A 21,953-nucleotide genomic window follows, 5' to 3' on the forward strand; every position below is an offset into this window, starting at 1 on the left:
CACAAGATTCAACACAGGCCTCCTTCTTATTGTGACCAAAAACAGAGGTGGCGTGATAGACAGTTATAAAACAACATATTAGGCATAGGAAGACTGCCCATGTCTGCAGGTGATTGCAATATCTTAAGCCTCTGCTTCGGTTTTCTGATTTGCCAGATGAATTTGGAAAAAGCCTTCTCCAAGTCTGGTTTAGTGCCAAACAGGGACAGGGGCAGACTCTGCCAGCGCTCCACATCTCTATTTCTTCACAGACAGGGCCAAAACTAAATATTTGGAGATCTCCGAGGACGCCTATAAACCCAAGTAAGTAAAGCCAGAACTCGACCATCTGAAAGGGAATTTCTCCTTGACCTCTGTAATATTTAGGTCTCCCAGTGGCATCGCTGCAGATTTGTTACTGAATTCATTGAAAATATCCATAATCACTGTGCTAAATCCCTCCTATAGTTATTCCTTTTACATCAGTTTGCAGTCGAATAGTTTCAGCTAATGAGCGGGAGGGAGGGCCGAGAGGGCACCCCCTGGTGGACACACCTTGGTATTGGGAAGCGTTCCGAGCACTGCCCATTAGTTATAAAACCTGCTGTAGGAGAATGATAAAAGTGTACATTAAAAAAAAAAAAAAAACATATGACAGGGGCCTTTTTAAAAACTCAACTCAGACATTTTTCTATCGTCCAAGCCACAATTCTGATAAATCCTTTTGGTTGAGATGAGAAGATGCCAAGTCGCTCATCCTGGCTTTAAAGCTTCATTATAGTTAACACATGAATAACGCAATTCAGGTGCAAATTCTGATTTTTGTTTCTTTCAAGTTGAACAGTACTAAAACATTTTAAATATTACAAGCTTGACCTTTGTAATCTTTTCTCTTCTTCATTAAACTGGCTTCACTTCAACTAAAACTTTAACCTGCTCTTGGCAGGTACGTCTCTTTAGAACGACCTTCAAAAAAGATCAAATGTACATGGCTGCTTTGCATAATATTACTACTACTAATAATAAAATACTCAAGTTCTTCATATTAAGACGTGAAATATTAAATTCTCTAAAATATGTTTCAGATTCAGATTTGTCATATAGTTAGATTTAAATATACATTTTATTGGGAATAAAACACCTCAAAATAACAATCAACAGGCTTATTTCCCAACCATCCAGTCAATAATAAGAATAACTTCATATAACTGTCATTTTACCAATTTAATTTACCTTTAAAATGTAGAGCTGGACAAAAAGCGAGTATGTAAAATAATATCTCGTACAAAACCGTGTTCATTCAAACATGAGGTGTGAGACAGACATGCTGAAGCTGGCCGTTCCGCCGCCGTCAGGCTCTGCACAGGAAGCGGAGGTTGATGGGAGCGCCGGGGACGAGCAGCGTTCGAGTTTTGGGCTCCACCATTGGCGCGTCGTCTTCAGGCTGGACCTCATAATGCTGCACGAGCTGCACAAGGGAAAACCGCGTCACCTCAAGGTTTCTCTGGAACTCCACCTGTACTTCCCTCTGCCCCTTCAATCCCTCCATGTCGGATCCGTGTCCGACACTCACCCTGGACAGAGCGAAATACATCTCCAGCTCCGCCACCCTCTTCCCCACGCAGGCTCGCACGCCCACGCCGAACGGGATGAAGCTGTGCGGGTGGTGCGGGAAGCGGGAGCCGGGCGTCTCGGCGCGGAGCCACCGCTCCGGTTCGAAGTTCTCCGGGTTAACGAACTCCGCCTCGTCGTGACAGATGGTGTAGTGGCACAGGTGGAACTGGGTCTGGGGAACAGGGAGGAGGGAGCGCACGGTGGTCGGCGCTTAAAGAGGATCTCGAAGGCTGTCGGGTCGTATCCCGAGTGTCGTACCTCTTTCGGGAACCAATAGCCGTCCAGAATCACCTCGTCTTCGGAAACCAAGCGTCCGTTTCCAGGTACGACAGGATACAAGCTACACAGAGGGAATAAATGAAATGAATGTTAACGACAGTAAAAGACACACCAATACACGTCGGACCATTCACATCATTGATCAAATCACACAAACTCAGTGCTGTCGTCAGCATTGGACTAGGTTAGTTGGCACTTTGTTGATCGAACCCTCAGCCCAGATGATCAGTCAGGATAAGGAGCTACAAGTTCTCATTACAAAAGGTGACGAATATAGAATATGACCTGTTTGTAACACTCTGAAACCCAAGAACTCTTTCTGGATAATGTAAAGGCCTCCAACATTCAACATGTCTGAACAAATTCTGACTGAAACTCTCAGGTTGGAACAACAAATGTTTACTTGGAAAAAAAAGAAAAAAAGAAAAGGGGGAGATGTCTTCAAAGATTTGGAAACTTTTAGAGTATTTACATTAATATTTGAATTTTCATTTCATATTACAAAATAAATTAAGTAATTGTCACCATGGTCTGGACCTCAATGTTTTGTTTGTTGTTCTCTTCATTCCATTTTTTGTCTGTTTCGTTCTGCCTTTTTTTTGTTTGTTTTAGGGGGGATCTTTAAGTTTGTAAAAAGTTCAATACAAAATTTTATAAAGATAATTGGAAAAAAAAGATAAGGTAATGTCAATAAAACCCAGAACCTCTTGTTCAATTTCACTTCCAGTCCAGAATGAGACAGAGATTCAGATTTTAACAGGAAACCGTCACAGAACCAATATCTTTTGGTATTTGCATTTCTTCTTACTATAAGTTGGCCTGTGTGTGATCTTCTACCACCTCTTCTACCAGCAGCAAACGATCATTATATCATGGATCATTATAAAATTCTGTAGATCCTGACACTGAGGAGTATATCTTGCACCAAATGCAAAGTATCATCGGTTCAGGAGCGTGATGGGATCGCGGTCAGGTCACCGTAACGTCTCCTTGATGACGGCCTTCAGATAAGGCATCCTGCTCAGGTCGGCCGTGGTCGGCTCCCGCTTGCCGGGACACACCGAGTTCACCTCGCCGTACAGCCGCTCCTGAACCCTGCCGTCCCGTGCCAGTTGGTACAACGCCCAGGAAAGAGTGTTGGATGTCTGACGTCGGGGGGGGAGAGAAAACAGAAACGATTGAGCGAAAACTGAATGTGCAGCATGTTTACAGTCGAAAACAAATTTGGCTTTTGAACTTCATTCCTGCCCAGACTACACTGGGTTCCTGGCTTCACCAAGTTTGTCTTTTGTTCATCGCAGAAAGTAAATCTCGATACCACCCTCGCTGCCTGGGATCACTGAAATGGCACGCTGCACACAAAAAATAAATAAAAAGAAACAAGAGGTCAACAATTATTCCTTCGAATGCAAACCGAAGGGAACAAGTTCAAACCTCTGCCAGGAATGCAGCCTGGCCGCCCTGACAGGCTCAAAGACTGCAGCGCCGCATCGTCGACTGGAGTTTGTTTGTGTGCTCAGACAGTTTAACTCTCAGCTCCCCAACAGGAGCCTCTCATCATCTCAGGCCCCTCTTCCTTGCGGGGTACCCCAGGGATCCACTCTAGGACCCTTTTTATTTTCTTTGTACATGCTGTCCCAGTCTTGAGGACGGAGGTTGGCCTACATATATATATATATTTTTTTAGTACGTTTTCTCATCAAAAAGGATGTTAATAAAAATTAAAATACTCATTTAAAGTGACTAAAAAGAGGTACATAAAACCCCAAATGACGCCAAAAATTTGATGAAACCCTAGTTCTCTCTCATTTGATTTAGCCAACTCTGAGAATACATCAAGGAATTTCTCATGTAAAGTTTCACAATATGCAGACAACCTTTTTATCATACAAAAAGGAAAAAAAGAATTGATCTTATTGAAAATGCTTTTACTTAATTTTTTATTTTTTTTTTTTAAACGATTGGTTCTCGCAAATTGTAAATAAAACATGAACGGGTACAGAGGTGGAGATGCCCGCTTGCATTGTTCAGGACAAAGTATCCATCTCTGAAAGAGCATTTGTTTAAATGAGTACTTCATTGCCTCCGCCTCTCTGTTCAAACAGTTACCACCTTTAAGGTCTCGACTTCCACTTATGTCAAGTTCGTTATTTGTCAACACCAAATAGAGTATAACGTGCGAAAGATTGTTTATTAGTACTTGTTTCACACCGAAAAGAATAAAAATGTAAGGCACACAGTAACGTTAATAATAATGAAAACTAATGCACGCAGATATACACTGTATAGTTCATAGGTAGGGCTCGTCATCATTCTAAGTGTTCGGCATAGCGCCCTCTATCTGCGAGCTGCCACTATATATGTGTATATAGAAAATGGACATGGTAATGTACGAGTCCATGTGTCAATACTGCAAAAAAGTACATATACAAGGCAGATTCTTTTTAAACATCCTGAGGGGGAGAACCTCCACCTCACCCTCTCTGTGTTTGCCGAGAGGCTATTGCTCACTGACGGCAGCAGAGAGCAATAGTCTGCGGCTGGTGGTTGGGTGGGGGCGGACTCGCTCGCAATCTTCCTGGCCTTTAACCCGCATGGTCTGTTGTAAATGTCCTGTTGGGGAGGGTGGTTCTGATGGGGTGGTTCTGATGGTGTGGACACATCAGGCATCCCCCAAGGTTCTGTCCTGGGTACACTTTTATTAACTTTTTGCATTAACAACCTGGCTCATCATAACATTTCACATGTGCAGCTTTACCTTTATGCTGATGACACTTATTTACTGCAGTGGCACTCCCCTCCCTCGATCTATTGAGTATCTGCGGGCTGTTTTTCACACCGTACAACTACGCCTCTTTGGTTTACGACCAAAATGATGTTGTCTTGTCACGCGAGGAAGAGAGTCGATTCTCCTCCCTTCGTTTAAACCCTGCAGGGCCGGACTGAATTAGCGACACATTGCAAGTATTGCCCGCCGTACCATGACGGCTCTTTGAGGTTTGCCACAGGGTGCAAAGCTCTAACTCACCATTGCATCTTATAATGCCACATTTCAGTGGAAACTCACGGTTCATGCGCAGACTCACACACCCTGGTACAATCTTATAAACCCATCCTCACCTTTGTGGGTTATGTTTCACTTCAAATCAGAAATTACTGCCTGCGCGTCTACCGACTTGCTCTAAGGTTTGCACTGAACTTGAAAAATGGGTTTTCTGTTCCCTGCCCCCGGAGCACTGGAATAACCTGCATAAGCTGAACTGGAGCTCCAAGAACTGATCCTGATAAGCACATTTAAAAACACGGTGAAAGGTATGGAGGTTGCGTAGCTGCGCTCTATTCCGAGCCTGTTTATTAAACTTCAGGCCGCATGGAGTCCCCCCCCCCCCCCGCCCCTCCTCACCGTGTCGACTCCTCCGAGCAGCAGCTCTGTAACACTGACGTAGACTTCAGATCTGCTCAGCTGCTCAGACAACAGCAGGTCGGTCAGGAACATGCCCTCTGCAGGCTCGCCGCCGCGGACCCAACTCTCTATTTCAGTCAGCCGTTGGTCGATGAGCGCCTTTGCTGCAAAAAGCAACTTGTGACCACAATGTACACAAACGTTGGCATGAATTCTCCCATTTGCTGCTGCTTTAAAATTAAAAAAAAAAAATATATCACATACCAATGTCGGAGATGTTGTCCCATGCCTGGACAAAGCGGCTCCAGAAGGGGAGGACGCCGCGGCTCCAGCGGGGGAAGAGCATCACGGTCTCGGACAGCGTCAACATGTCGTTCACGGCGGAAATGAAGCGCAGTGTATCGCGCGGTATCTCCTCCTGCAGGCAGCCCAGCCTGGTCTCGAACAGGATGGCGGAGATGCCTGCATGTGGCGGGTCAGAATGAGGGTGAACGCGCTGCATCCATCAAACGCTGGGCACCACCGCAGCGGCTCTCACCTTCGAAACCAAACTTGTAGAGTTCGGGAGCCAGATCGGAAACCGTGACCCGGTCTGGACTGCGGCGTCGTAGGAGCTCGATCCGATCGAGGAGATCCGCAACCACCTGGTGGATGACGGGAGCGTACGCCGACGCCTCCTTCGGCTTCAGCATCTTGGGGTTCAGGATGCTGCGGATCTGATGCCACTCGGGTCCTTTGCTGTAAAGACGAAGACCAAACCTTTTCTGGATCTCAGGAAAAAGACGGAGGAGGCAGTTTCCCCCACCGGCATTGACCCCGACTTTGCCTTGCTGCTCTGTTTCGACTCACTTTACATGCAGTCCGTACGCCTGGCCCCGCAGGTCCCTGTATTCCTGCCAGTGGGGCAGGTTGGCTCGGACCGGGTAGCGGCCTTCTTGTCGGATCAGCTGAGCGAGGAGTTCTGGACTGGCCAGGTTGACCAAGTCAAAGGGACCGAACCTGGAGCGCCAGATGGGGCCATAAAGTCTCTTCTGTACGCCCTACAAAAACCAGGGATGTGTATTTAAAGTCCAAAGTATTTACTTAATTATTTAGTATGAACGTCGTCACTGGACCGAGAAACAAGGGAGGCTTTGCTTCTCGTCCACTGCTCGTGTTTTGTGTGAATTCAGGTTCCATTCATAAAGTGTCATAGGTACAATTTAGATGTATTTTATTAAATTTTTAGTGTTTGTAGCCATTTTTAGAGATTTTTTTTCCCCTTTTTAAATATTTTATGCATCTTGGCTTTTTGAGTTGCTTTAGTCGTTTAACTGTGGCTAGTCAGTCGCTGTGTGTTTCCTTGTGATAAGAGCAGTTTTGGCAATAGCAGCATTTTCTTTTTAAATCTATTTTTCCTCCTTTTTTTATAACTTTCTTCTATTCTTTATTTTTTTTGATTAGTGATTTTCAGAAGGTACAAATTCTGGGCTTTCAAATGAAGCACAGCAAGAATGAAAGTCACCATGATTCAACTTGCAGGATTTGTTTTTCACACAAATGGCAATAAAGTGTGATGTTGATTCGTGTGAGACTGATTTTTTTGTTTTAGTTGGTTTTTATTGTCACACTTTAAATTAGACGTTGGTTGTACTTTATGATTTTAAGTAAAAAATAAATTCAGTATCCATTTTATTTATTGAGGTATGGAGGATTGTTGTTTTTTCCTTGTAATATCGTTTTTTCTTTTATCAGTTGAACTTACCTGAGTGGCTCATAATGAGCTATTTAATTCAAATATTTAAGGTTGTGAAAATTTTAACGATTAGGAATCTCACCAATATAGTTTGACAAACTAAAGGCCCCCCCAAGGACCATCTTGCCTGGGGCCCCCACAAAGCCAGAAACACTTATGGGAGTTGAAAATAACTTTGTGGCACCAATAAAAGAATCTTCATATGTGAAATTGGAAAAGGTGCGTTTTAAAAAAACAAAACAAACATAAACGCCCATCGTCTCTAGTTTGCATCTCACCTAAATATATATCTATTATATGTAATGTGGTCCAATTAACATTTAATTTAATTTAGCATCTACTTGGGAGAAAAAAAAAAAAAAACACCCCCAATTTTCAAAATTGTAAATAAATTGAGGCCACAAAGGGTTAAAGAATTTGTCACTTTTACCTGCAGCAGGTGACTCTTGTCAGCATAGCCTTTAACAAACAGCCAGTACAGAGTCGTGCACGTGCTGGGTCCCGGTAGGTCGTCAATGCTCTTCAGCTTCCTGCAGTCGGTCGTCTGGACGTTCAGGTTCCTCCTCCCGGACCCGGTGCTGCAGGCTCCGGGTCTGCGAAACACTCCGGTCCAGGAGGCCCGCAGAGGGAACCGAGCAGCTGCCCGGAACACCATGAGTGCAGCTCGGTGATGAGAGGCAGCAGTGGGGAGCGTCACTTCGGCTTTTAATAAATATATGGCTCGCACAGCTGACGTGTCACCGTGCGCACCCCCTGCTGGCGGCCCTGGGGACTGACGCCACCAGGGTTAAACTCAGTGAATCAACTTTATCATAATATAATTTAGAACGTAATTCCAAAAATTATTGATATAATTGTAAACACAGGAATTACACAGTGGGATTTTTTGGTTTCGTTTTTTTTTTTTTATTCATTTAAATAAAAGCTAATATAATTTAATTTGTTTATCTAGCTATTTAGCCTTGAGGATACTTTCGAGGATGCTCTTCTTCATCCTTTTCCTTATTTTGAAAGTGTTTTTGGGAGATAATATCCACTATCCACAGGATGCAAAAACATACAATTCTTATCTCAAGTTATCTCAATGTCCCGCCTTTTATCGTCGCCAACAAAGGTTGTTTTTGTCCACATATATTTGTTTTTAACCTTAGAATCTGATTAATGTCAAACAAACGCCAAAATGTTCAGTTTTCTATTCCCTATCCTCTGATATGTCGTCATACTCTGGTTAGTGGTTGGGGGTCAACGGTCAGGGAAGGTTTTATTCAATAAACAATAACAGGAAATAAAGCAAAAAAAGACAACAAAATATCAACATTCTCATGATATTTAAATCTGCGTAACCTGGTTCGAAAACACACGCACATTTGCACAAATGCCATTTTTAGCACTCATTGCCGATAACATATACATTTGTTTTTAAAACATTTTGTTTCCCTAAATCCAAGAAATCTCACAGATCTGTTGACACAATGTGAAATTCAAAACTCCTCATTTTGATTTTAATTTTCAATGGACAAAGATTATTTGAGATGAAGGGGCAGAGTCTATAAGTTTAATCGTCTTTCTGTATACCTTTCTGGTATTATACAAACCCAAAAACGTAACACATAAGAGAAACATTTGCAAACAATGGGGTCATCCACTGATAAAAAAAAAATATATATATATATATTTAAAAAAATTATATTAAAATGATTTTTTATTTATTTATTCAACATTGAGTGTGATGGGAGAGACACTGAAACATTTATCAGGATAAAAAGTCTTTTTTCTTCGTCTCCATCACGTCACGCTGCTCGGAGGCTGGCAGGAGTCCGTCATGGCGTTCCGTACGTCCTCTGCCTCGCCGCCGCCGCCTCCCGTCGGCTCTCCTTGGACCGACTTCATGATCCCTAGTCCGTCACTCCTCCAGGAGCCCGGCTCGCCGTCCGACACGGGGGCCGGCAGGTAGGCCTCGGAGCGCCGCGCGCACAGGAAGTTGTGAAGGCACGTGGTGGCCAGGACGACCCTCTCCACCTTCTCGGGCTGCAGCGGGATGCTGGTGTGGAAGACTCGCCACCTGCTGGTCAGGATCCCCAAGGCGTTCTCGGCCGCCCGCCGCACACTGGACAGCTGCTGGTTGAAGAGCGCCCTCCGGGCGTCGGTGTCCTCGCAGGGGAATGGAACCATGAGGTTAGAGCGCAGAGGAAACGCCTCGTCTCCGACAAACACGTAGGGAGACACGTGGTCCGAGGCGGGCAGCGGTTCAGGGGGAGGAAGTCGTAACGAGCCCTGATCCAGAGCTCTGCCGAAGCCGGACTCTTCGAAAGCAAACACGTCCGAGTCTTCAGTCTGCGGCGTGACGTTCACCAGCAGGAACCTGTAATGTGCGTCCACGGCGGCCGTCAGCAACACCGAGCGCTTGTCGTTGCTTCCCTGGGGATGGAGGGAGATGCGTTTGGCATCCACGGCGCCGACGCAATGCGGGAACCGACACTTCAGGAGGAAACCATCAGCAACACGACGCCAAGCTGCCGCGGAGTCCGGCATCTGGAGAGGAGACATTGTTACTGACCAACGTCCAACGAACTCCAAATATATCATTGACGTAATCCGACCACCTGAAGAAAGTCTTCTCTGAGCAGTTGGTGTATCGCCGTGCAGGTCTCCTTGACGATGTTGGAGGTGGTGCTGTTTCCCAATCTGTACGTGCAGCTGAGAGACTGAAGTGACTCGCCTGTCAGGAAACAATAACAACCGAGAGACCGTGACATTCCTGCTGGTTGTGGCATTCTTCGTCCGAGTCGTTTACCTGTCGCCAGGAACCTCAGCGTCAAGGACAGCCGGTCTTTGGGCGGAATAGCTTTCCTGAACTGGGTGTCCTGCCTGGCGAGTCGAGGGCCAAGTCGCTCCAGCAGGAGGTCGAAGTCCTCGGACGTCATCTTCACAAACCGCAAGAAGTTGTTTCGGCTGTCGAAGGCCTGCCAAGGGAAATTCCTTGCTGTTAAATTCAACACAACGCGCCTGTGTAACGGAGAAGAGTGTCCCATTGTGCATAGGAATGTGATGGTGTCTGACATTATTTGGAAGAAAGGGTTCATGTTTTGATCAAAGGCTTTGTATTGGCAAACTTGGAGTTTAGTACGTCACAAAAACAAACAACACAACAGCAACAAGGAAACCACATAAAGACACAACAGAATTGCAAAATCCCACATTTGTGTTGCGTTGTGCCGTTGGCCCTTCTAGGCCACCGTACTACACTGTAAACACCCACCTCACCCTCTGTAAATAAATATAAGTACAGGAAAATAATACGAGATATAATTAAACATTACAGGATTAAATAACCCTCTGTCTTTGTGGTTTATTCATCCCAGCGAGCTGAAGAAGACCACCTCTCCTCACCGTCAGATCCAGCGGTCGGTTCTTCCTCCACATGCGTCGTTTATGTTTCCTCTTTCCGGAAGTGTTTTCTAAAACCAGCACGGCCGCACAGGCGACGAGACGCAGCAGTTTCCTCCTCCGTCTATCCATGATCAGCCTTCTGCGTTTACAGACATTAAAAACAACAACAGCGACTATCTTTCTCCCATTTTCACCCAGTGTTACACTGAAATAGTTCCCCCCTTTGTTTCCGGCGCACCTCTGGAACGATGTTTTACAAACTTTTGCTTAAAACTATTAGTAAAGTATTAGAATCCAAAAAATGAAAGGAATAAAAATTCCTGGAAATTATAAATTTGAAAAGGTTTAAAATGACAGCAATCAAACAAAAAATAGACAGTAGTAGTATAAGCATGTACTATAGTATATTGAATTCAAGTAAATTATAGGACGTATTAATTTGACTATATTTGAGTCTTAACCGCTGTATCCAACAAATGACACACCATTTGATTCACGTCAACATGAATACGAAAGAATGAAATTCAACAATGTGAAATAAATATCTTTTTATTGTTTTCATTGTCATAATTGTAATTATGAACACAGAGCTGTTGCAATAAGTCCAGCATCTTTTGTCAAAAAACAGCAACCATTCAATGGCACCGCTGTGTCTCTCAGGACCCAACCATGCATAAAATCTCCCATTTTCTCTTTAAAAAAAAAAAAAAAAAAAAAAAAAAGTAAAATAAAAAATATATATTAAAAAAATTATGCGTACCACTGATATACAGATCTGATATAAACAGGCGCATTGGTCACAAACCAATTAGAATTATAAACATGGCTTCTTTGACAACACAGAGACCAAACAGGTGGGATATAAGTGTACTTTTCTTCTTTAGATTAAAAAAAAAAAGGTACAATTTAATTTTATACATTTGTACATGATTTTTTTTTTTTTCTTCTTTTTTCAAATGATTATTTTTAGGATCTCACCCCCGACAGTCAGAATGCTCAAGGCATTTTGGGCGCAAAATCTGCAGTAAATGCAAATTTCTACACACACATACACACAAAGCGTGGCAGCAGTGGCTTCAGACACTGAGAAGTGAAACTACAGGAGCATCTTTTGCAGGCGACGAATACTGGTTTAATCCACTGTGGTGAGCGGGAGCACCTGACGGTCAAGATGAGACGTTACATTCATGAGGAGTTTAACATCGGCACTGCGCACACGCACGCACACACCTGTTCACATTCACACATTTAAAAAAAAAAAAGAAAAAAAAAAAAGAGAAATCCTTAAAATGTGCAAAGAAAAGCTCGCTGCGGGAGCGAGGAACCGTCAGTGAATGATGGATAGTGCATAATGGTATCGAAGCTCTACCTGTACCAGACACGTTCACTGGATCTGATGTTTCCGTGCGTACTCGTCTGGAAACGTACCGCCGAGAAGACGCAGTGCGTCGCCTCGATAAAAGCTTTCCACAACCAGTGTGGATGGAGCGGCCGATCGGTGGAGGCGGCGCGGCTTCCAACTGAAATATTAAAAAGCCGGTGAAATGGCGCAGCGTGTGCATAGATGGGAGCGTTTGAGGTTCCGAATAAAGTGACAAGATCACGTTTTGATGATTCGACTGCAGTACCGAGAGGAAAAAGCACAGGCTGGCAGGTCTGGCTTGTTGGAGTGCGTTAGGTTGGATTAAAAAAACAAAACAAAAAAACAACAAAAAAAACAAACACAGAGCACGCCGATACCAAACAGCGACGCCCCGACTGCAGCAGACGATTTAAGTACCTGTTGGTGAAATGACACGTTCAGTTTCCTCAGACATTCCGCTCCTGCTTCTCTTCACATTAGTTCAAGCTAAAAATACCGATTTCCCTGGCGGTGATAAAATGAATATCATTTCATTGTGCGCCGTAGCTCAGGAGTTCATTTCATCACTATTTTCAGACAGTTCAAGGTCCAAGTTGTTTTGTTTAATATAAAACGTGCTCATTTTTAAGATTCTGCTGGAATTTAAAGCAGCTTCGAGAAGCAGAAGAGGAAATCTGAGGACATTAAAAACAAAAAACAACCCTAAATCTCCAGTTTGACGTTGGCACAGTAACTTTTTGGTGAACAGCAGATGAGCTGAGCTGAGATCCGAGTGAGAAAAGGCAGAAACGTACGTCGCGGCTGAAGTGAGCTCAGCCGCTTTCGGGCTAACGGTGCGAAAGGCAGTTTTTAAATCCGGGAGGCAAAAAGAAAGTCGAGACTCACGCCGACAGAAACTGAAAAGGCAACACGGCAAAGAACGAAGATGGAGGAGGAGGAGGAGTGACTCCACATTACGTCAGAGCGCACACAGACTGCGGCGGGTTGCGGGGGGAAACTTTCCGGGGAGTGTTTGTTCTCTCTGTAGCAGCGGGTCCAGGTCACCAGCGTCGCAACGGGTTTTGGCAGAAAGACTACATTCTGGGGTCGGGTCAGCGAGACCGGGGGGTGGGGGCAGGGTCCAGAGTCAGGCACCAGCTCCTGTAGGTCCACAACACTGACGCTCTCTCGCATTTCGAGAAAAACCGTACAAACATTTAAAAAAAAGGAGTCGTATTTTTTTGTTTTTTTCGTTGTTTTCATCAGGAGGACGGGCTCCACAACCCTCCCTTTGACAAATTAAGGTGCATCTTGCGGCGAAAAATAAAATTAAAAACTCGAGTACAAACGTCGACGTGCCGCCCAGGGCTCAGAGGCGGGGCCGCCCTCCTCCGTCAGGTAAGGCCGTGTCTGACTGGCGGGCGGCGGAGTTCCGGCGGTTAATGTACAAAGATGTGCCTCAGCAGCTCGTCGGCGGACGGCCGCTGCTTGGTCTCCACAAAAATCCGTTTGAGAAAGTCTCGGCAGTGGTCCGACACGTGAGGTGGGAGGACCGGGTTCGTGGGCTGTGTCGCGATCTTGAAGATGGCCGCCATGGCCTCGAACTCGGCCCACGGCGGTCGCTGAGTCAGCATCTCCACGACGGTGCAGCCGACGCTCCTGCGGGAGGGAGAAAGACAGTTAAACGTGGTGTCCGTCACGGAGCCGGGAGGAGCCGATGAAGCCGAGCGCTCTCACCAGATGTCGGCCTTCCTGCCATAGCCCTCGCCGCTGATCACTTCCGGGCTCATCCAGTAGGGGGTGCCGGTCACCGACTTCATCCCCGTTCCCGATAGGCAGATGGTCTGCAGCCGCCGGCTCGCCCCGAAGTCTCCCAGCTTCACGTTGCCCACAGAGTCGCGGAGGATGTTGGCCCCTGAGGAAGCAAGTCGAGTCGATCAGCGGCCATTTTATACTTTAATACACGCAGTAAAGCTTTAAAGTCCAACTCACCTTTGATGTCTCTGTGGACGATCATGTTACTGTGCAGGTAGGAAACTCCCTCCAGGATCTGTCGGGTGTAGCGGCGCGTCACGTTTTCCGTCAGCGCGCCGTACGACTTCAGCTGGTCCTTGATGGAACCCTGAGAGAAAAAAAAACTGAAACGTAAGAAAAGCTTCTTCAAGGTCGGCAGGTATCGTCCGCCGACACTCACCCCGGGCATGTACTCCATGAAGATGGAGAGCGTCCGCTCCATGGAGTCTCGCAGGCAGCCGTAGTACTGGACGATCCGCTCGTGGCACAAGTTCTTGAGAAGCTGGATTTCACACTCGAGGGCGCTCACCTCCTGAGACACGTCAAGGAGAGCAACAGTTATGTCTTGTTGTGACCTTCAGAGGAAGTTGGGCGAAGGTCGTGTGCATTCATTTACTTATTGCTTTGTATGTATTTTACATACTTTTCGCATAAACTATAAGGCTGAATTACATGGGATTTTCAGTGATGATGCGTCATCATCCAAGAACTAATCGCTTAGATTTTGAGAGCAATTGGGTCAAAGGTCAAGGTCACAAAGGGCAGAAATACATTTTTGTAATAACGCATAATTCGATTGGTGTCAAACCAACGACAAAATGTTCAGTTTTCAATTTCCCATCGTCTGATATGTCACATGATGCAGTGACGTCATTACCCTGGCTGGGGGTCAAAGGTCAGGGGGAGGTCACAGGGTCAAACAGTGATAACATGAAGCAATTCAAACCACCATGACAAATGATGGAAGGAGTGGAATGCTGGATCAAATAACCTTGTGGTCCACCCACCTTGCTGGTTTCAGGACTCTCGGGATCAAACTGGACCTGCTTCACAGCCAGTTCCCGTCCCGTATCGGCGTCGTAGCACAGGAAGACGCGTCCAAACGCCCCCTGACCCAGCAGCTTCCCCAGACGCCAGTTTGTTGGAGCGCGCGGCGCTGGAAGAGACAGAGAACAGTGACGGCACTGGAAACGAAACGAAGTGTCTGGTAGCAGGGTGGCGGGAGGACTCACAGCGGCTGGGCGGACTGATGTCCATGACGGAGAGGGTGGGGGCGGTCGGGTTGGGCTCGATATCGCTGCCCCGCCGCGGCCTCCGGGCCGGCCCGGGGGCTTCCTCCAGGTCCGGAGTGAAGACACTGCTGCCGCTGCTGGTGCTCGGCGACTGCTCCGTGGGGCTGAAGCTGACGGGCGAGCGGAAGCCGTGGACCTGCGTCCTCCGGGCGCGGGGGAAGGTTTTCCTCCCTGCTTGGAAAAACACCAACCGTCACACTTCCATCAGCAGGGATCAGATTATCAAATGTCGGGAGGAGAGCGACTCACCATCACTATAATCCTGGCCGAAGGGAATGCCGTATCGGCGGGGATACGTCCCGCCTTTCCCCGACTTCTCGAAAACAGGGATGTCGTACTCTATAGAGGAAACAATTCAACATGAAAGAAGCTCTCGTTTCCTGAACGAGGGGGAAACTCTTCGAGCAGCTACCTGGAAAGTCCTGATGGTTGTCTGGGTAGCTCTGCGCCCGGGGCATCCTGGACTTGGGGTAGTCGCTGCATAACAATAACAGTAATATGTTAAAAACAGGCCCATCGATTGAAGTTAAAAGATGTTTCAGGCTGTCCTCCTGACCTGTCTAGCGGACTGTCTAAAGAGGGACAGCTTCCAGACGCAGAGTTCTCCGGGCTGCTCATGGACAACGGGTCCAACATCTGAAGAAAACAAAGAAATTCAAACATAATTAGAATCTGTGCGTTCCAGCTGAGCGCTGACAAGCCTTCAGGTTCTGGTACCTGGTCCATGCTCTCGGGGATGAACTCCCCTTCGCTGTTGATGCTGGTGAAGGAGCCGTTTCTCGCCACCTGCTGGAGAGCGTCGGGAATGTATCCTGGAGGAGGAGAGCTGCGGTCGGTTGAATGGGAACCTGAGGAAAAAAAAAAAAAAAGGAGTTATACATTTTAAAACGTCTATTCTGGGAATACACAATGATTTGGGACGGACTCTTCACCTATCAATGCCAGCATGCTCTTCTTGTCCGCCACCCTGAAGCCTGTGTTGTCCAGCTCCTCGTGTGACGGCAGCAGCTCCATGTTGGACGAAGAGTTCTGGAGAAACAAACAAAACTGTGAGTATTCAGAACCTGACGGATGTCGGGGCACGGTTTCAGACGTGACGCGTGCGGACCTGAGAGGAGATGTGGAGCACCAGGAGGATCTTCAGGCTCTTCATGTGAACGCTGCGATCCAGCAGCTCCACGGCTTTGTCCAGGTCGTCCTGAGTGGTCAGAGGAATCACCAACTGAAAGACAAACAAAGAATTCATCATTAAAAAAAAAAAATGCACGATGAATTCCAAAGTGTCTGAAGCGTCGGAGCTCGGTACCTCGTTGTTGGTGTAGTGAAGGTCCATCGTCTGACCAAAAGCCACTTTAGCTTTCGATCTTAGGTCCTCCAGCTTGACAGGTCGAGGAAACTGCAAGATCCTGAAGAGAAGAGAAGAGGAGGAGTTGGAAGGTGAAGAAGCAGGGCTGTTGATCACCAGTGACAACATTCACGCCATTTCTTCACCTTTTCTCTCCTTTGAACTCGAACTTCACTCTCACGTCATTCTGTTGGAGGGAGAAATAAAAACCTCTTAGATCTCGTTGAGTTCCAAAAACCCGAGAGTGAGACGATCCGAGTGCTCACCTGATTCTTAGGAGAGGAGGCTTTGGGTTTGCCCAGGTCCGATAGGAGCATGGCAGGACGGCTGGAGCGGTGCAGTTCGGCCAGATCCTGCATGATCGAGTTCAGAGCCTCCTGCTCATCTGGAAAGATGGATGGTTTTTCATTCATGTTTAATATCTCCCTTGTTCTGGTACCACGTGAATCAAACTGCTTACACCTCCATTTATTATCCTGGAGTCTTATTTTCTTAAAATAGATGGATGTCCGGTGGATCACGGTAGAAGTGCAGCAATTTAATTCATTTTATCAAGTTTAAAACATGTAAATGTTATGTCTATTCATCAGTTTCTGGGCTAATATCTAGTTTTTACCTTCAATAAATGAGTACACTGAAGGTCTAGTGTGTAGGTATGATTAAATTCTAAATAAAATAAACATCCTTCACAACCCCCCCCCCCCCATATTGCATATATAAAGCTTCTACAGTGGAGATGTGTTCAACGTTCACTTAAGCACACAACACAAGGGATCATTGTGAGGCAAAGACGTCAAAGAACCATTGTTGGGTGAGGGGTGAGTGGTAGTTTAGAAAAAAAAGATGAGGTTGGCTCAGTGCCCATCGGCAACACAATCTGAACCCGCACACATACGTACCCATCATCATGGCACTGCGATTGACCCAGGAGGCCAGGAAAGAGGATTCTCCCATCAAAGGGATTCCTTTCTCCTGCAGCAGCAGCAAAAAAAAAGAAAAGAGGACAACAGAAATCTTAACACGTCACGTCGTTATCAGTCAGGACGCCCTTTAAGAGGCTAAAGGTGCCGAGTGCTCAGTGTGCGTTACGAAATGCAATGAATTTCACGTTTTTTTTGCATTTAGGGATTTGATTTTAACAGATCAAGATTTACTGTCCGGATAAGAAAAAAAACTATTTCAGATATTATAAAGCAAATCAATTAAAAAGCCAGGAGTACACATAAACAAATATAATCCCCAGTATTTCCTCGAGACAGGCAAGAAACTGTGTTTGAATAAATCAACATCAACGCTTCACCAATCTGCAAGAATTTCCCTCTGAGATTAATGAAGTATTTCTATTCTAAAAAATGACAACATAGTATCACTAGAGTTGTAGTCATGGCCACCTAAACTTTCCCAATATCAGTCTTCACAACAGAGTGGACAACATAGCCCTACAATGTGAAGACTTCACGTCATGAACCTGAACCAGACTTTCCAGGATCACTGAAATGAATGTCAATTAAACCTAACAAATATAAAATCCATGTCTTCATCAACTCTGCGTACATTGATAATCCTATTTTCACAGATCATTTCAACCTAGATGCATTTGTTGGTGTTATATATATATGTGTGAATGTATTTCACTTTGTAAGAGTGTCTATCTTTATAACCTGCTACTTTAGGGTGGGTATTGCTCATTCTATTCAATCATATGACACTTTGCATCTGTAGGCATGTATCCATACAGGTGTGTGTATGGCATATAAACACCTTCATATTCATGGATTTCCAAGTGTGAAGCATCTTTAATTTCCATTAAATAGAGAAATATCCATCAAGATGTCCTCTTTAGATGTGTAATTACCTTTAAATTGCTAATGTGAGAAGCATAGTCCCGTCAAGCTAACAAGTGTTGCCAACCAGGCTGACATCGACAGTAGACTATCATGTAGGCATTTTTCGTGGATATTATTAGAAGTAAAATTGAGTTATATCAACAAATAGACGTGATAAGAGAAGCTAAGTGGCTAACGCTGGCAGCTAGCTGTCAGGCCAGGGAAGTTGTCAAGCTAAGCTAATGCTAACAGCTCCGCAGCATCACGGTTCTCCTGCGGGGAGGCTTTAATCCGAGCGGATTTCTCGTCAACATCGCACCTGGAGGTTGGTTTGAGCTCCCTCTTTAGTCGCTCATCCACAGGGCCGGTGACAGGAGCCCCGGGCCCCGCGGAGAGCCGCAGGGGGAAGCAGAACTTTGGCAGCCCGCTCCCAACTTCACTCGAGTCCTGCTGGGCCACGACGAGGAGGCCGGACCGAGAGCCGGAGGAGACCGCTGGATGGAACTGGAGGCCGCTCACAGCCAGATAAGATGTATCCGTGTCTCCGCAGTGGATTTGGGAGCCTTAAATCAGTCGACCGGTTTCATTTTGAGCCACTTCACAGCCCGGTTAACGGTAGCTTCGCTCGCTGTTGACACAACCGCCTCGTCAAGTTTCCAGGCATGAAGGCAACTTTAACGGAAGTGATGTTGGGGGAAAATAAATGCTTTTTATTTCCCTGATCGAGGGATCGCGATTTTGTCATTTTATTTCCACAGAAACAAACCGGAGATAACACTCTCTTGATTAGCTTGACAAGTCTGAACCCCACAACCTCTTGAAAAGCGACCAACAAAAAGACATTTACTAAAACTGCCAATACATTAAATTCAAGTTTGTGTTGCATTTTTTTAAACTACAAACCATCATAAATAATCCTATATTCACCGATTTATCTTGGCTTGGGAAACCAATTGAAACTTGAGCAGTGTTGTAATCGTACAGGGATTATTTTTTTAAGTCATTTTTTAATTTCTAAATTGGGGTATTTGTGAGACCTTGTAATAATTTATGATTATTGCAAAAACAAAACAATAAACCTTCACGACTTTCACATTTGACGTCACTTCCGCTTGATGTTGAATTCTAACAACAAGCTGGAGCGGACAGAGCGCCAACGCTAATATATTTTACTGCTCCTTTTCACCACAACACACGGGAAATAAACATGTCAGATACGGTAAGATCCGAGTTTTGACGAGTCTCCGTTGTTTAGTTGGAGTACAGCTGGGTTAAAAATACCAGTTAATGTTTTTTTGTGGTCACTTCTCCGTCTCTGGTTATCTAATATGCTAGCTGTTAGCCCACGTAGCCCCAGGCCCAAAACTTGCAGCTTTTATCTAAGGTTTCAATTTAATCTATAGAGATCTTGCTGAAAAATAACGTCTTCCAGTATTATGTAGCCTAAATGTTCAAATCATTACTCATCTAAGACGGCAGATAAAAGCCGATTGAGGCTTTAAGGCCTTTCTTAGTCGCGTTGCGTTCAGGTGCTTGTGTTGATTTGTTTTTGTTTACATCTGCATTCATAGGAGACGAAACCTTCCAGCCAAGACGGTGGAGACAAGAAAGATGGAGAGTACATCAAGTTAAAAGTGATTGGTCAGGTGTGTACACACATACACACGTGGCTGCCGGATGGGTCTGAACATGTGTCTGATACTGTGTTGACATACTGTATTTTCAAGTAATCCTAAAGTGGTTGGTTATCAGATTAACTAAAATGTCTGTCATATCTTACTTTCACTTTAGAAAAATAATGTAAATGGTTTAAGCAAAACCGAAAGCGCTTTACACTGTTAATCACATTCACTGTTGGAACCCGCCTTAGGCCCGCTGGTTCTTCTCTGTCCTTTATTTCTATACTAACTGTCTGTTACTGAACTTTATAAAGTATTTTTTTAGTTTCTGATGCTTCATGTGAATGACATAAATCCCTTATTAAACCCTGCCATCAGGATCGGTTGTCACACTTTGTTTGTTGTACCCAAAAACAGATATAGTAAGATTGGGTGTTTGTTTGTTTGTTTGTTTTTTAACCACATACACATTAATTAGCACATTTCACAATTAACTTATTTATAATCTGCCCAGCAGCCTTTATTCATTCACATTGGAACAGAATGAGGATTACTACCCAATAATGCTAAACTGAAGAAAATAATAAGTGAATAAACTATACAAACAAAGTGTGGGGGTGGTCTGGGTCTCAGTGAGGGAGCTGAGTCTGTGGGTGAATGTTGTGGTAGTAGCGGTGCGACTGGTCTCCATCTTCCTATATAGTGTTTTTTGCCGTCTGAGATTATTTGTTCCACTTGGAAAACTTCCTCAATCCACATCTTGTACGTTGGCTTTTGGGACTTTCCACTATATCTGACTGCAGTTATGTGTTTGTGTCCAAGGGAAAACTATATCTTAACAATACTAGATACAGATACTATAACAATAGATTGTTTGATCTTCTGGATTAATAGAGGATCCAGAATGTGGTCTTATTTTAAATGTAGCAAGCTGTCTTCTCATCAGCTCGTCTCTTATTTGCCAACAGGACAGCAGTGAAATCCACTTCAAGGTGAAAATGACAACACATCTAAAGAAACTGAAAGAGTCGTACAGCCAGAGACAGGTATTTCACCTTCAGCCACAAGCTTGCAAGTTTTGTTTGTCGAGACTTTGGAACACGAGGAAATATGTCTTTGCTTTCCACCCAGGGTGTCCCGGCCAGCACGCTAAGGTTTCTGTTTGAAGGACAGAGAATCTCAGACAACCAGACCCCAAAAGAGGTACATGCGTCTCGTCCATTATCCACATAAAGCTCCGTAAAAATCCTCGGTGTAAATTTGAGCTGTTTGCAGACCTATCTCCCTAATTCTTGTCTATATTCTGTCTGTCTGTCTGTGTGTGTGTGTGTGTGTGTGTCAGCTCGGGATGGAGGACGAGGACGTCATTGAAGTGTATCAAGAACAGACGGGTGGACTTTGGAATGATTAAACCGCCTGCATTTTGACTTTTTTTCTTTTCCCTTTTCTTTTTTTTTATTTTGTATGTATTGTACGTATTTTTATTCAGTTTCAAACCATCTGGATCAAAACGGACTCAATTAGGGCTTCCACGTGCGAGGGCGGGGAGGTGGAGACGCTGAGGAAACGGAAAGCGGGTCTCTGGGTGCGCTACACCTTCATTCACCAACACGTGAAACTTTGTCACGATTTGATTTGAAAACCTCCTTGTACAAACCTTTGTTTCTGCTGCCTTTGTGTGAGCTGACGTGGCTGTATTTTCTTTTTTTTTAAGAAAAGTGAGTGATGAGTTGATGAGGTTGAGTTTGAGCAAAGTAAAATATAGAGACGCATTTGAAGATTTATCATCGTTTGGCTCATTATTAAACCGATTACCGTCACTTCAGCTCGCCTTGTTCCGCGTCAGGAAACTGCCTGTTGACGTTTCTCATTGAGGATGAGATTCACTCAAAACTACATTTATTACCTCTGATTACTCTGATTTGAATTATTTAGCCTCATTGTGTCATGTTTAAATCGACCAATCATACAGTTGTTAAAGAAAATAAAAAATTGCCCTGAAACAGTAATATTGGAGATTTGCAACCTTTTTAAGATGATAAATGTGCTTTACTTGTACATGTTGTGTTCAGTATTTGTGTGTTCGAATGACAAGCCATGTGTATCTCCAGTGTTCTTATTTATAGCCGAGCGTTCCATTGTGTAGCGAGACGACAAATATATTTGCTGTTGGAAAAACGCAGACGTTTCGGTGCGAATCCACACGTCCTACTGTGGCGTCGGCATTTCTCCATTTGATTTTCTTTAAAAAAATAAATTTGGGAGGGGGAGGGGGGGGTTGTTTGCTTTTGGAATGAACCTTTTAAATTCTGTGTGCTGTATGAGTGTCCTCTAG

The 21,953-nt window shown here is 44.9% G+C and overlaps 4 protein-coding genes across 5 annotated transcripts; 1 reads left to right on the forward strand and 3 right to left on the reverse strand.

Moving 5' to 3' along the window:
• Window positions 1-782: 782 nt before the first annotated feature.
• cyp27a2 (cytochrome P450 family 27 subfamily A member 2) lies at window positions 783-7,694 on the reverse strand. Its single transcript, XM_080492989.1, has 9 exons — window positions 7,441-7,694; window positions 6,125-6,315; window positions 5,814-6,013; window positions 5,540-5,737; window positions 5,276-5,439; window positions 2,851-3,017; window positions 1,852-1,933; window positions 1,553-1,765; window positions 783-1,447 (listed from the first exon to the last, which is right to left on the reverse strand). Exons 1-9 carry the CDS (start codon window positions 7,663-7,665, stop codon window positions 1,331-1,333), a joined length of 1,557 nt encoding a protein of 518 aa, XP_080349115.1. The 5' UTR covers window positions 7,666-7,694; the 3' UTR covers window positions 783-1,330.
• Window positions 7,695-8,687: 993 nt separating this feature from the next.
• LOC308127616 (uncharacterized protein) lies at window positions 8,688-10,598 on the reverse strand. The gene is made up of 4 exons (XM_080492751.1): window positions 10,401-10,598; window positions 9,805-9,973; window positions 9,614-9,729; window positions 8,688-9,542 (listed from the first exon to the last, which is right to left on the reverse strand). Exons 1-4 carry the CDS (start codon window positions 10,527-10,529, stop codon window positions 8,796-8,798), a joined length of 1,161 nt encoding a protein of 386 aa, XP_080348877.1. The 5' UTR covers window positions 10,530-10,598; the 3' UTR covers window positions 8,688-8,795.
• Window positions 10,599-11,353: 755 nt separating this feature from the next.
• On the reverse strand, window positions 11,354-18,663 carry map3k2 (mitogen-activated protein kinase kinase kinase 2). 2 transcript variants are annotated; one of them, XM_080493107.1, is made up of 17 exons: window positions 18,319-18,663; window positions 17,073-17,145; window positions 16,440-16,558; window positions 16,320-16,360; window positions 16,135-16,234; window positions 15,937-16,050; window positions 15,761-15,857; window positions 15,546-15,676; window positions 15,385-15,464; window positions 15,241-15,305; window positions 15,078-15,167; window positions 14,769-14,999; window positions 14,544-14,692; window positions 13,937-14,068; window positions 13,735-13,864; window positions 13,480-13,657; window positions 11,354-13,401 (listed from the first exon to the last, which is right to left on the reverse strand). In XM_080493107.1, the coding sequence occupies exons 2-17, from the start codon at window positions 17,125-17,127 to the stop codon at window positions 13,182-13,184; spliced, it is 1,932 nt and encodes a 643-aa protein (XP_080349233.1). In that variant the 5' UTR covers window positions 17,128-17,145; window positions 18,319-18,663; the 3' UTR covers window positions 11,354-13,181. The 2 variants fall into 2 exon arrangements, with proteins under 2 accessions (XP_080349233.1, XP_080349232.1); XM_080493106.1 differs by having other exon boundaries at window positions 14,769-15,002; window positions 18,319-18,637.
• Window positions 18,664-19,082: 419 nt separating this feature from the next.
• Window positions 19,083-21,328, forward strand: sumo1 (small ubiquitin like modifier 1). The gene is made up of 5 exons (XM_080493108.1): window positions 19,083-19,218; window positions 19,571-19,645; window positions 20,587-20,664; window positions 20,750-20,821; window positions 20,961-21,328. The coding sequence occupies exons 1-5, from the start codon at window positions 19,207-19,209 to the stop codon at window positions 21,027-21,029; spliced, it is 306 nt and encodes a 101-aa protein (XP_080349234.1). The 5' UTR covers window positions 19,083-19,206; the 3' UTR covers window positions 21,030-21,328.
• Window positions 21,329-21,953: the final 625 nt, after the last annotated feature.

This window comes from Lipophrys pholis (assembly GCF_963383615.2).
Source record: "Lipophrys pholis genome assembly, chromosome: 23".
NCBI classification, from domain to species: domain Eukaryota; kingdom Metazoa; phylum Chordata; class Actinopteri; order Blenniiformes; family Blenniidae; genus Lipophrys; species Lipophrys pholis.

What these genes read in the sequence shown, in the direction of transcription:
- cyp27a2 (XM_080492989.1), bottom strand. Translation starts at nt 7,665, where the DNA reads ATGGTGTTCCGGGCAGCTGCTCGGTTCCCTCTGCGGGCCTCCTGGACC. An exon ending in CTACAAGTTTGGTTTCGAAG is followed by an intron (nt 5,738 to 5,813) that starts GTGAGAGCCGCT and finishes CGCCACATGCAG; the next exon opens with GCATCTCCGCCATCCTGTTC. An exon ending in GCTATTGGTTCCCGAAAGAG is followed by an intron (nt 1,766 to 1,851) that starts GTACGACACTCG and finishes CCTGTTCCCCAG; the next exon opens with ACCCAGTTCCACCTGTGCCA.
- LOC308127616 (XM_080492751.1), bottom strand. Translation starts at nt 10,529, where the DNA reads ATGGATAGACGGAGGAGGAAACTGCTGCGTCTCGTCGCCTGTGCGGCC. An exon ending in ACCGACCGCTGGATCTGACG is followed by an intron (nt 9,974 to 10,400) that starts GTGAGGAGAGGT and finishes TTCCCTTGGCAG; the next exon opens with GCCTTCGACAGCCGAAACAA. An exon ending in GCTGAGGTTCCTGGCGACAG is followed by an intron (nt 9,730 to 9,804) that starts GTAAACGACTCG and finishes GTTTCCTGACAG; the next exon opens with GCGAGTCACTTCAGTCTCTC.
- sumo1 (XM_080493108.1), top strand. An exon ending in AGTTAAAAGTGATTGGTCAG is followed by an intron (nt 19,646 to 20,586) that starts GTGTGTACACAC and finishes ATTTGCCAACAG; the next exon opens with GACAGCAGTGAAATCCACTT. An exon ending in ACAACCAGACCCCAAAAGAG is followed by an intron (nt 20,822 to 20,960) that starts GTACATGCGTCT and finishes TGTGTGTGTCAG; the next exon opens with CTCGGGATGGAGGACGAGGA.
- map3k2 (XM_080493106.1), bottom strand. Translation starts at nt 17,127, where the DNA reads ATGGGAGAATCCTCTTTCCTGGCCTCCTGGGTCAATCGCAGTGCCATG. An exon ending in AGAGTCCTGAAACCAGCAAG is followed by an intron (nt 14,069 to 14,543) that starts GTGGGTGGACCA and finishes GACGTGTCTCAG; the next exon opens with GAGGTGAGCGCCCTCGAGTG. An exon ending in CGTCCACAGAGACATCAAAG is followed by an intron (nt 13,658 to 13,734) that starts GTGAGTTGGACT and finishes TTGCTTCCTCAG; the next exon opens with GGGCCAACATCCTCCGCGAC.